Genomic DNA, 13,770 nt, shown 5'->3' with positions numbered 1-13,770 from the left:
GATTGCTATAGTTTACTTAACCTCATCTCTAGCAATCTTCACCCAGCTCCACTGGAGGCCTTGACTCATAGGCAAACCTTGAACATTTATAATCAATTTGAACAGCTATTGCTCTAAAATTCCAAAGTCAACATCCAACACATTCACCCACATGCACTCGTAATCCTAAATTGACCACATTTTGGCAGTCACATTTTTACTCCTACTACTTTAGGTTCTTAGACCTAATTTGGACCTCAAGTTCACTGACATTCTACTCCCCTCCTATCAACTCCCTCTTTTCTTCATTTCCTCAACTTAGATGCCACAGTCTACCACTTTCAACTATTCTTTCCTAACTCTCTTGACTCACTGTCCTTCCACTGAGCAAAACACAACCTTAAATCAATACAACCATTTGCTTTCTCTGAACCCATACCCAGGATATTTGGCACCCTTCATTCTTCACAAATTCTTAACACAAAGTATTTGTTTCTCTATTCCCAAAGTATTTCACACCTATTTCACCCAAGTATGTTCCAATTCATTCTCAGCAAAAGACCTAACATACACACTGCTTTGAACAATAAAGGTTAACCATTAAATAATTCAACTTCCAGCCACAGATTCCCAGCAGTATCAACACCCAAACTTTCCATTCCCTACAAAGCAGTATCATTCTTCCTCTCTAAGACTAATTCTTCCACATGGGCTCCACAGCCCACCCTCAGACTCCACCAGCACCTGGAATCACAATTTCCCTCCTCAAAAAAAATTGCCCTTCCTCAACCTCATTCTTTCCTGCTTGCTAACATTTTCCTTCATGTTCTCAGACTTAAAATAGTCACCACTTACATCCATTTGCTCTAAAATTCACTCAACCGTAGCCCTGCCCACTCAACCATTTGCTGCTATCAAACCAATACTTGCCCTCTGTTTTGACAAATTTTCAATCCTTAACTGACCTCTCTAGATTTTTATAATGCTAATCATTTCTTTCACCTTTACAATCTTTCTTTTCTCTTGATTCTCCATAATTGGCATCTGTGGCTTTAATTTCTACCTTCAAGTTCATGGCAAAGTATATAGGTATATATAATATCCATTACTTCCTATCCATTTATTTCATAGGTACCAAGACCAATGTATTCAAAACTGAATTTTTTTCTTCTCCTAAGTCAACTTTTTTCATGTTCCCTATACCTCAGAGCTTCTCATACTGCTCTCTATACATGCACATGCCAGGAAGCTAGAATTCCTCGAGTCATCTTTGACTCTCATATCCATCAAACACCAAGTCTACATGCTCACACCTCATTACCTGAATATTTAGAATTTCCTCTTTCTTGTAATACTGCAACACTTTCTAAACTGGTCTGATGACAGCAAGTGCTACCCATCTCCAATTCATAAACATACTCCTACACAGTGTAATAGAAATCAGCCAAATTAGAACACTAAATTTTTAAAAAGGGGAAAATCACTTGAGGCAAATCAGGTATATGGGAAATGTAGTCAAAAGAAAAAATGAGATTCAGAACTTTTCAGAATTCCTGATACACCTCAGTTTACACTTTTCTGGAAAATATCTCCATTCAATATGCCTGACCTTATACCTCTCACTGGAAAAATAATGTGCTATATTGAAATACTAAAAACATGCCACAGAACTGTTCTTTATAAAGTAAATATGAAATCATTTCTAAAATAAAAATAAACATCTGAAAATATCTTTAATATCTCTTGCTCATCATGTTATCAACAAACACTGGAGAAAAAATAGATTTTGAAGATGATTCTAATTTAAAAATGTCTGGTTCCATGAAGCAATATAAAAGTGACTAACAACTATGTGGAAAAATTAAGAGCAAGAGCGTATGGTGAGTACAAGATAGGTAGAAAAAGCACTAACACTGAAAAAGTTCTAATAAATGTGACATATTAGGTATTATAAAACATAATAGGTGATGCAAAGAAGTATTTTAAACCAAGTCAAAAAGTGATGTGAAAGGACAAAACAGTACATGAATTCATTACCTGAAGTTTTACTCAGCTCTGTTGAAAATATAGCAGATGGTGATGTGTCCTCTTTTTCTCTATCAGAAGGAAGTTTTTCCTCAGTTTCTTTCATAAAAACTTTGGGTTCAATTATGCTGCCTATCTCTGTTTGAGTTGTCAAACCAGAAACATCTGGAGGCAGTAAGGGCACGTTTGATATATCAGACCTATCTATGGAGGATTCATCTGAGACTTGGATTTTATCTTCCTCTTTAGGGTGTATGTTCTTAAAAGAAAGGTCATGTGGCAATTCTGGGCAAGGCAATAACCCAGCTCCATCCTGGACGTTAGCAACTTCACTTTTGTGGGATACTTCTAGGTCAGTGTATTCCCTGGCTAATTTAGAATTAGTTTTAGAACTGACAAATGTAGGGAATTCATCTATAATCTCAATTGGAGACGAATCTGAAAATGTTTCACTTTCTCTTATTTTTGCTTCCTTAGAAATAAATAAGTCATCATTTGAATAAGCTGCAGTATTGAGCTCTTCCATCTGCAAAGGAATTTTCTCCTTTCTGATCAATGCTGAAACTTCATCAGGCAATAGGGAATCTTTTGTGGTACCTAAACTGGGCTGAAAAGATTCCAAATAAGGCTTTCCCCCCTCAGGTGGTAAAGCACTGAGTTTTTCCTTATTTTCTTGTTCTGTTATTGATTCAAATGAAGTTTCAGTGAGATTTTCTTTCATGAGCATCACAGCTTCCTCTTGTTTATGTGGAACTTCAGGTATTGAATCATCACTAAATAAGTCAACTGGTTCAGAATCAGGTGAGGAATCCTCGACTAGCTCAGAATGATCAAGCAATGGCTTTTCAGCTTTTACTATTTCTGAATAATTAGAGAAATCCGGACTTGGTTCAGTAGAAAGTTTGTTTCTTTAATTAAGTCACATGCAATAGATATATAAGGAGCTTCTGTTTCCTGAACAACTATATTAGTATTTTCAGGCTCTTTAATGTCTTCTTTTATTCCTGATACATTCATGGCCTCTTCATAAGGTGGGGGGTTTTCAGGGTCAAGTTTTATGCTGTCGTAATTAACTGGAGGAGCTTCTAATGGTGACGAACTGGGCTGTACTGCAGAAACACTAGCACTAGGAACTACAGAATTTAATGGTGCTTCCATTACTATGTCAGGCAAAACTGGTGAAGGAGTTGCTTCAGATTCTTCAAATGATGGGCAAAGCTGTGATATAGGGTAAAGTGACTCCTGCATGGCTTCTGATGTTTGGACCAAGTCCATTTTTGTTTCATAAGCAAGTTTTGTACCTGTAGCTTCATTCAATTCACTTTCACATGCTTCCTGTACTAAATCTGGGGTCAGACCTTCAGTCATATTTGCCACTACTTCCTCAGTCATCTTTAATAAATTATCTGTTGTGACATAATTTGTCTCAGAATCCTGTGGTGCTATAAGAAAAGGATTAGATGTTTGGTGCTGGTTTTCTTCTCTGTTACAATTTGGGCCTTCTTTTCTTCTATTTTTTTTTCATCCGTCTTATTTTCTGAAGTATGATCTTCTAATGAAGGAAAAATGTTTGGTGCAATGCTTTCTGTTGCTTTGGGGTCAAAGGGAGAACATGTGATGTATGCTCTTGAACTGTCTTTTACAGCCTCTGGTGTACTGGGATAAGAAGCATCATCATTACTGCTTTCACTATCCTTTTCATGATTTGTTTGCTCAAGACTATCTGGAAAACATGTCTTATCCACTTTACTTTCCAAATCACTCTCTATATTACTTCCACCAGCCAACACATCACTGTCTTTCTTACAAGTATCTTTCACTTCCCATACTCGCTCAAATGGTTTGAAGTCTGCATATTCCTCCCTCATAGGTGCTTCTACTGCAACTTTCATTTCATTAAAACTGTCCTTTGTTTTTTCTGGAGACATAACTTTGTCCTCTTCTTTAACCAATTTAGAAAGGGCTATAGGTGATTCTTGTTGTTTATGAAGGAGGATATTACTAACTAAATTCTCCTCTTCATCTTTACTCTTCACAATTATTTCTTCCCTAGAGTTTTCTACTAGCATGGCAGATTCTGCTTTTGGAGAGATGGATGATCCCATTTCTGAGTATTCTAATTCTGAAAACTCTGTTAAATCTTTATCTACAAATGGGTTTTTTGCCTTCTCTGAGAACTCTTTAGACGCTTCATTTAAAGTTTCTTGAAGTGTTCCTTGTGTGGGTGATACTGCTGGTAAATTACCAAGGTATTCATGTTCTTTAAAAGAAGCAGCTGAGAGAGGAGATAGAGAAGGAAGAGAAGCAGCAGTTTCAAGCAGGACAGATGGGAAATCCTCTTGACCAGCCGAAACAGTGTTACCTGGCTGCTCCTTCAAGTCCATAATTTTGTCTGTGGCCATGGACAGAAAGGAAAGTTAGAGAATGCCAGTGTTCTCAGAGTCAATGCAAGTTTTATGACAGACTCAAAAAATAGTGTTAGTGAAGACTCACTGTTAACTAAAATGATATGTTAATACCATTTACTTAATAAATCTAAGTAGACTTGAATTACTGAAAATAGTACTACTGTCAGTAAAACATGCATGGATATTGCATAGCATGGTGACTACAGTTGCTAACAATGTATCATACATTTCAAAATAGCCAAAAGAATTTTAAATATTCTCAAAGAAATAGAAAATTCTGGAGACAGACGTGCTAGTTAGATTTATTTGATAATTCCACAATGTATATGTGTACTAAAACATCACATTGTACCTCACAAATTATTTGTCAATTTAAAAAACTCAAACATATGCATGGCTTCCAAGGCAATTACATGCTATGCAAAGACACAAATCTGAGAAAAATCTAAAGTATTATTAACTAAAAAAGCTACTTTTAGCTGGTTTTTGAGAAAGAGAAGATTTGAGAATAGAGTTTGGCTGACAGAAGGAGCACTAAATAATTAAATGCCACAGACTGGCATTCATTTATATTGGCTATCACAAGTAAACTATGTGAGAAAAAGGACTGGTCAATATGTAAGTAAATCAAGGGTCCAAGAATTTCTTACACACTTCCAATTATTTATCAAGCTCTGCCCATTTCTCCTTTGGACAGAGCATACAAAATGAAAATTTCAACTTTTTCAGTAGAAAAATATTCTTGGAACCATACTAATTTTCAGTAAATCCAAACTACTCTTGTATGGAGTTAACACAACTAAAGAGTTAAAAGTTAGAATACATAGAGGATAAAAGGCTGGCAGAAAGAACTTGCCTGCAGAGGAGTGTATCACAGGCTCAGATGCAGCAGGAAGAGCAAAAAGGGTCTCATCTGAAAAACAAATAGAATATAACCTCAGAAGAAATAAAGACAGGTTGGAAGGAGACTAAAGATAAAAGAGGAGTAAGCAAGGATTCAGTTTGTAATTAAGTTAACAAAAACTTATCTACAGAGAAAAAAACAAGATAGAAAGGAAGTTAGAAATAATAGTACCATTAATTCAGACAAATCACCACATATTATAAAGTTGACTAAATGCTATCCATAGGATCTATCAAAAGGAAACATAACATGTTTATGTTAAAGAAACCTTATGAACCAAAGCAACTTTAAGACAGGGTTCTCATTTCACATACTGCACCCAAGATTTTTACTCACATTTTCAGTTAGGTAAATTATCTTGTCCTATTCAAGCCCAAAATTTAAAAGATTTGAATGAAATTAATAACTACTTCCATTTAATCTTTTGTTACTGGCATATGTTCAATTCAGAAAAACACTTTTGAGAATTTTCTCCCACATCCTAGGTTGTCTATCTTCAAAGAAAAAGATTATGAGTCATTGTACACACAGAATATTAATCCTGCATGCCCTTGTCCAAATGTCAGAGTCAGAAATACCAAAAAATAACAACAAAAACGCCCCCACCTAATCATCATTAGAAATGCTTCTTGTTTGTTTTGTTTAAAATTAACAATGGTTGAGGGCTACTTGTTATTCCAAATGCTTTACATGGAAGAATTCATTTTACTCCTAAACCTTATGTCCTAAGTGGTGATATTAATACATCACCCATTTAACACACTTAAATTTAAAAAAAAGAAAAGAAAAACTGCAACTCACTCAAGAACACACGATTAGTAAGCGACTCATGTAATTCAGCTTCAGAGCTGAATTTCTTATTGATGTTAGAGATCGAATGTTTATGTCTTGCTCCCCAATTCTTAAGTTGAATTCTTAACCCCTACGTGATAGTATTTGGAAATGGGGTTTGGGGAGGTGATTAAGGTTAGATGAAGTAATGAGTCAATGCCCTGGTCAATGCAATTAGTGCCTTTACAAGAAGCCACACCAGGGAGCTAGCTGTCCACTTGCTTCTCTCCTTAAGCACAGAGCATACAGGGATGAAGGTCACCAATAAGTCAAAAGAAAAGGCCTCAGAATAAAACCTACTTTGCCAGCACCTTGATCTTAAGACTTCCCAATCTGCAAAAGTTTGAGAAATTTGTTGTTTAAGTCACTTATTTTTTGTGATGGCAGCCCAAGCAGACAATACACTATAAATTTGTATAGTAACTTTGGACAAGTTCATTTTGTACCTGCAGATGAAAGATCCTGAGCTAAAGATTTTCTGTTTTTCACACTTTAGAAGGTGTAAGCTTAAGACAATTTGAAATAGCATGAGAGATAACTAGGAGGTGTTCCTATGGTAGACAGTCCAATAAATTTAGACACTTCTATCTGGAAAAGTCAAGCTAGACAAGAATGATCAAAATAAAAATAAAAGAGATGTAGTTTTCATGAATATGCACTTGGGTGGGTCTCCTTGATAATGTCAAGAGATCTAATTTCATAATGTCAAATATCTTATAACTAAATCTGCCCGGCCTTGTATTGCACGCCAGTAATCCCAGCAGCTCAGGAGGCTGAGGCAGAAGGACCGCAAGTGCAAAGCCAACCTCAGCAACTCAGCAAGGCCCTCAGCAACTCAGTGAGACCCTGTCTCTAAAAGGGTTGAGGATGGGTCTCAGTGGTCTTACTGATCATTCCAATATATGCCAAAAAAGGCTTGTGCCAAATTCAACAGCCATTATCATTAAAATTCTTAGCAAAGTGGGAATAGAAGGAAACTTTTACCAACTGAAGGGGTCAGGACATATAGGAAAAGTATGCGGCTAACAAACTTAATCATAAAACACAAATAAATTCACTCAAAATCCAGAATAAAACAAGCAATCCAGTAGCCTTTTCACCACAAGATAGCAAAAAGATCTGAAAGGAAAAGTAAAAACTATCCTACCTTGCAGACAACAGGACTGTGTAGTTAAAAAAAATCCTATGAGTGATGTGTGAGGTGTATATACCTTAATTAAGTTTATAGTGAATTTAGCAAGGATGTAAGACAGATATAAAGATAATATACAAAACTCAAATTGTATTTTGGAACAACAGCAACTAATAGAAAATTAGAAAATTTAAATACCATGTATAATAGCTACGTAAAACAAAATACTTAGGCCTAAACTTAAAAAAAAATGTACAAAATTCCAAACCACAAAACTAAGAAACACTGCTGAGAAAAAATAATGATCTAAATGATAGAGATATATTAATGTTCATGGAATGGAAGATTTAATACTGTTGAGTGTCAAGAAACAGAACTCCTGTGTTTCTTGTTTTTACACATCTTGGGAACAGTGAGTGTTTCAAAGCTGTTGGTTTGGTGAACAGACCTTGGAAAACAGCAACAGTATCTTCCTATTGAGTTACAGGCAGGCATGCTTATTATATAATATAAAAGACTCAGTTTCCCTGAGTTCAAAATTTCTCTCCTGTAATAAAACCCACTGCAGATGCAGATGTCCCTCTCAGTGTTAACTCTCTGGGAAATGGGTCTCAGGAAACCAGAACAAGAAAATGCTGCTATTTGAGCTACTGTCATTGCCTTTGTCTCTGGCCTAGGCATCCTATGTCTTTTGCCAGCATCCACAAAATGATGACAGGCTAACTTGATTGCCTATAAATAGGATAAAACCTCAAGGACGTCAATTCTCCCCTACAGATTCAATAGAGTTCCAATTAAATTCACAACAGACATTTTATAGAAATGAACAACCTGATTCTAAAACTTACAAAGAAATACCAAGAACCTAGAAGAGGCAAAGCAATTTGAAAAAGATTAAACATTGATAGTCAAACTATCTGATTTAAAGCTTACTCTAAAGCTATAGTAATAAACAGACCATTAGAACAAAACAGATGTACAAAGACATACTTTATATGGTCAACTGATTTTTGATGAAGGCACAAAGCAATTATCAGAAAGAGAATACTACAAGTGAAAAAATATGGAAAAAATAATCTCTAATACATACCATAAACAAAAATTAATACAAGATGGTGTACAGTCTTAAACATAAAAATGAAAACTATTAAAACTTCCAGAAAACACAGCATATCTTCACAGCCTTGGAGCAGGCAAAGGTGTCTTAGTACACAGAATGCACTAAACAAAAGGACAAACTAAGACTTCTTCAAAATTAAAACTTATGCTCATTAAAAGAATTCATCAACTGAAATTACCAGGCAAGTTATAGACTAGAATACATTCAAAATGCATCTAACAAAGTCATGTATTTAAAACATATATAAAACTACAAATCAGTAAGTAAGACAGACAACCCAATTTAAGAACGAGCAAACTGCTTGAAAAGATACTATGCAAAATATGCATATATCCAACAGACAAGTAAAAATGGTCTAATTCATTGGCCATTAGGGAAATTTGAATTAAGACCACAATGAGAAAGTACTACATACCCAACTAGTTAAAAGTAAAAAAGTTGATATATGACATGTTGGTGAGAATATGGAGCGACTCACATACGTTGTTGGTAGAAGTGAAATCACTTTGGAAAACACTTTGGCAATTTCTTATAAAATTCAATATACACCTACCCGATGGCCAGCAATTCTACTCCTAGGTAGAGAAACAAAAACATTTACCTACAAAAAGATCTATGTGGGGCTGGAGTTGTAGCTCAGTGGTAGAGTGATGCCTAGCACATTGAGGCACCAGGTTCAATCTTCAGCACCACATACATACATAAAAGTATTGTGTCTATCTATATCAAAAAAGTATATTAAAAAATCTATATAAGAATGTTATAACATTTTTTGTTCATAATAGGCAAAAAGTATAAGTAATTCAAATGTCCAAAAAAAAATGACTGAATAATTAAATTGTGGTATCTTCAGATCATGGAATATTACTCAGGAGTGAAAAAGAACAAATTACTATTACCTGCATTTTCACTGATAAGTCTCAAAAATATCATTCTCAGATACAAGGAGTCAGACATAAGGATATGTACTATATCATTCCATGTGATGCTCTATAAAAAATAAAACTCATCTACAGTAAAAGAAATCAAAGCTGGTTGATTAAATAGAGCTGTGGGAGAAGAAACCAGTACAAGAAACAAACTGAAAAACTGACTGCCAAGGACCCAAGAGAACTTTCTAGGATAATAAAGAAGTTCTATATCTTGACAGAGGTGTAAGTTAAAACAATGTATGCATTTGTAGAATGTATGCATTTGCCAAATGTAAAACTGTTCACACTTAAGATCTGTGCATTACTATATGTAAATCATATCTTATTAAAAACATTGAAAAGTATTTCACAAATAAATTGCAAAGAGAAAAACCAGGGGAAACCTCAGATTTAAAGACAAATCAATTTATTGTAACAGTAGGATCTTGCTTGGATTCTGATTTAAAATAAAATACTAGACTAAGGGTATTGTGGTTATGTTTCTAAAAGTAGTCCTTATAATTTGCAAGACACAAAAGGACGTATTTATGAGCATTTGGAAATGGCATATGGACCATGGTTGATGGGGGTTAAGGCTATAATGGCTAAATAAGGTTGTGGTATTATGACAAAATATACATTTGGTCTTCATCCCATTTCCTAAAACCTTGGACTCTTCCCCCAAGTGATAGACTGTCTTTTGTATGCTAATGAGATAACTGGTGGTTGGGGATCCCCCAGATGGCATCAGTATGGGAACTGCCACTGTAAAGACCAAGACATGATTGCAGGGTTGAAACACAGGCTTCACTCCAGTCCCAGCCTCCAGGGAGAAGAGCTGAAGCTTAAGTTGATCACCAAGGGCCATGATATAATCAAGCATGCCATCATAATGAAGCCCCCATAACAACTCAAAAGAACTGGGTTCAGAGAACTTCTTCATAGCTGAACTTATGGAAGTTCCTGGATGGTGGTACCCTGGAGGGCAGGGAAGTTCTTGCCCCTTCCCATTTACCTTACTCCCTTCCCCTATGTGTTGGCTTATGCATCTGGCTATTTTCTGTATTCTTTATAATATCTTTTATAAGAAATGGGAAAGCATAAATGTTTCCCTGAATTATATGAGCTGCTCTAGCATATTAATGGAACCCAAGAAGGGGGTCATGGAACCACAATTTATAGCCTGATCAGTCTGAAGTTCCAGAGGACTAGACTTGCAACTAGCAACTGAACTAAAGATAGGTACTGTCTGAATTAAGTTAAATTAGAGAACACACAGGTTTCATTCATTATTCTGTATTGCTTCACTGGTATTTTTCATAATAAAAGTTTTTTTAAAAAAGGAACCCCCCAATAGAGATAAGGCAAGGGAAACAAACTAATATTATACTGTATCAAAGCCATGAGTTTTATCCACAACTCTTAGCAGACAATTAAAATACACATTTTATTGTATCAGTGCTAAACTTAACTGCGGTCCCACAATATGTTTCACTAACAAAAATGTTAGTGAAGCAGACAGATGGCATGTTGTTAGGTATGCTGGTTGGTGCCCATATCTCAGTCTTCATTCAGAAGTGATATCTTACAGTCCTTATCCTTTTAACAGACCTGTGTGTAGTATATACATAGCCAATAAAATTTAAGGATGAAATCCCTGATCTAAATTCTGATTTTTATAATTTACTTTAAGCAAGGCAAAAAGCATTTAATCAGGTTTTTAACAAGTTGTTTTGTATAAAAATTAAAATATCAGAATTTGATAATTAAGTAAATAAAAATGAAAACAATTACTCTAGTTAAAATCCTAATTTTAAAATGATATTGATAAACTTAGACTGAAATGATCTAGAGATAACTATGAAAAGGGATACATATGATATTGCATCTTTAATAATCTCCCTAGAAGAAAGAACAGAATTAAAAAAGTAAATTCCCTTATTTTCTGAGATAAAATGCAGAGGTAGCTTAAAAAAACTTTTTTAATGCTTTAGGTCAGTTCCGTCTAAGGCCATAAGAACACTGAGATAAAGGAAGTTAATAACAGTGATTTCTAATTAGCCAGGTTTACAAATCAACCCAAAGTTGGGAGGAAAAAAACTTTGCAGGCAGACACAGAACCCTAAGTTAGGTTATTTTCATAAAAGCAGTACATAGATATGTAACATGTGACTATTCTTAAAGTACAACTACAAAACATCCCTGGTTTTAAAAGCAGAAAATTCTTTACAATACAGGACTTGTGTTTTTCCCTTTATCTGCTACTCTCCTCTCCTAAGTACAACCTCCTCTCATCCTTTACTATCCCATACTCAGCCCTAAGCCAAGTTTAAAAAGGAAAAAAAGAAAAGTGTTAACTCTTTCTTAACCAATTTGGAACACAGACCACCAATATAACCAGATGACCTTTTTTTTAGTACTGGGGGTTGAACTCAGGGGCTATTTTCCACTGAGCTATATTCCCAGTACTTTTTTATTTTGAGACAGGGTCTCACTATGTTGCTCAGGGCCTTGCTAAATTGCTGAGGCTGGCCTGGAACTTGTGATCCTCCTGCCTCAACTTCCAGAGTGGCTGGGATAACAGTTGTGTGCCACCACACCCAGCTTATTCTCTGAATCTTTTACTGGCCAATTACATTTTACAAATCGTTAGTTCTTTAATGGCTTGTTCTCCTTGATGAAACTGCTACCACAGATAAAGAAAGTTTATGACATTTTGTGTTGAAACAAGACTTAGAAGTTGTCTAGTTAGCTGGGCAAGGTGCTGGTTCATCACTGTAATCCTGGAGACTCAGGAAGCTGAGGCAGGAGGATCACAAGTTTGAGGTCAGCCTCAGTAATTTAGCAAGGCCCTGAGCAACTTAGTGAGACCTTACCTCAAAACAAAAAATAAAAAGGGCTGGGAATGTAGCTCAGTGGTAAAGCACCCCTAGGTTCAATCACCAGTACCAAAAGAAAAAAAAAAAAAAAAAAGAAGTTGTCTGACTATATTGGTGGTATGTGTTCCACATTGGTACATTGGTTCAGAGTGAGTTAACAATTTTTTTTTTTTTTTTTTTAAACTAGGCTTAGGACTGAATATGGGACAATAAAGGATGAGAAAAGGTTGTACTTAGGAGAGGAAAAAGTGGGTTCAATCCCTGGTACAAAAAAAAAAAAAAAAACAGCAAAGAAAGAAAAACAAGAAAATTGAGTGGTAGAAGTACAGAGAATTTACTTTCCTTTCTTAACACAAAATTTTTGGAAGTGAAAAAACAGGAAGATTTATCTTCGCTTTCCAGTCTATCTATAATCAACTGAAAAAGAGCCAAACATCTGTATGATCCTGTATTTCACATGAAGCAAGCTAGAATACTTAATTTTTTATAAAAATTTTTTATAAAAAAATATTAAGTATTATATTAATACTTAATATTTTTTAAAAGGCTATTTTTCACATAATCAACTAAATGTTTAAGAGCTACTCACTAATAAAAACTGTGTCTGTGGAAATACATAATATCAATACTAAAATTATCAATTTTCCCAAAATTAATCTATAAATGTAATATAATCAACTAAAATTCAACAGGGAGAAGACTGGATAAACAATTTTTAAAAATCAGGTAGAAAATTATGTACGCACAAAAAGCCAGGACAAATAATTCTGGAAAAACCCTATTAGCTAGTATTTTCTCTAAAGTTATAGCAATTAAAAGACTTTGGTCTCCAGTCTGAGGTTGTAGCTCAATGGTTGAGTGCTTGCCTAGCAGTGTGAGGCACTGGGATTGATCCTCAGCACCACATAAAAATAAATAAATAAAACAAAGGTATCGTGTTCATCTACAACTAAACAATATATATATTAAAAAAAAGACTTCAGTCTGAACAGACAAATACAACAAAAGAGAAAATATTTCACTCGTACAAGAATATGACAACAGTGGCATTACAAAATAGTTATGTTCAATGATTCAATAAATGGTGTTGATACATATGGGAAATCGTCTTGAAATAGAAAACTATATCACTACCTCATTTTCAGAGCAAAATAAACTGCAAATAAACTGAAGAACCAATTAAGATGAAATCATAAAAATACAAAGACAAAACATGGAAGAAAGTTTTTATGATCCTAGAGAAGGTTCTTCTACGACCTGCACAATTCATACCATTTATGATTCAAATTTATAAAAAAAAGACAAACCTAAAAATTTATGCACAGAAAAACACACCATATGGTTAAAATGCAAATAAATCAAGAAAGACACATGACAAAAAGCTAATTTCCTTATAAAAGCTCAAGTGATCCTACATCTAGAAAACCAAAAACCAAAAGAATAGGCAAAAGCAGTAACTGGAAAATATTCATTGGCACCTAAACCTATGAAAAAAAAATATACAAATATAAATTAAAAGAACAACTTGCCTAAACCACTTAGTAATGTACCAATCAAAACACTGTTGGTAAGGCATAAGGA

General features: G+C 34.7%; 1 protein-coding gene across 1 annotated transcript in view; it reads right to left on the bottom strand.

Annotated features, from left to right (window-relative positions):
- Window positions 1-13,770, bottom strand: part of Rtn4 (reticulon 4) — a 63,634-nt gene that overhangs the window by 43,742 nt on the left and 6,122 nt on the right. The window contains 4 exon segments of the mRNA XM_047521936.1: window positions 2,017-2,910; window positions 2,913-3,470; window positions 3,473-4,396; window positions 5,269-5,325. Of these exon segments, the coding sequence (XP_047377892.1) occupies window positions 2,017-2,910; window positions 2,913-3,470; window positions 3,473-4,396; window positions 5,269-5,325 (2,433 nt within the window).

Source organism: Sciurus carolinensis, chromosome 13, assembly GCF_902686445.1.
Source record: "Sciurus carolinensis chromosome 13, mSciCar1.2, whole genome shotgun sequence".
NCBI classification, from domain to species: domain Eukaryota; kingdom Metazoa; phylum Chordata; class Mammalia; order Rodentia; family Sciuridae; genus Sciurus; species Sciurus carolinensis.
Note: the sequence above shows the minus strand (reverse complement) of the source record. Positions and strands in the feature narration are given on the sequence as shown.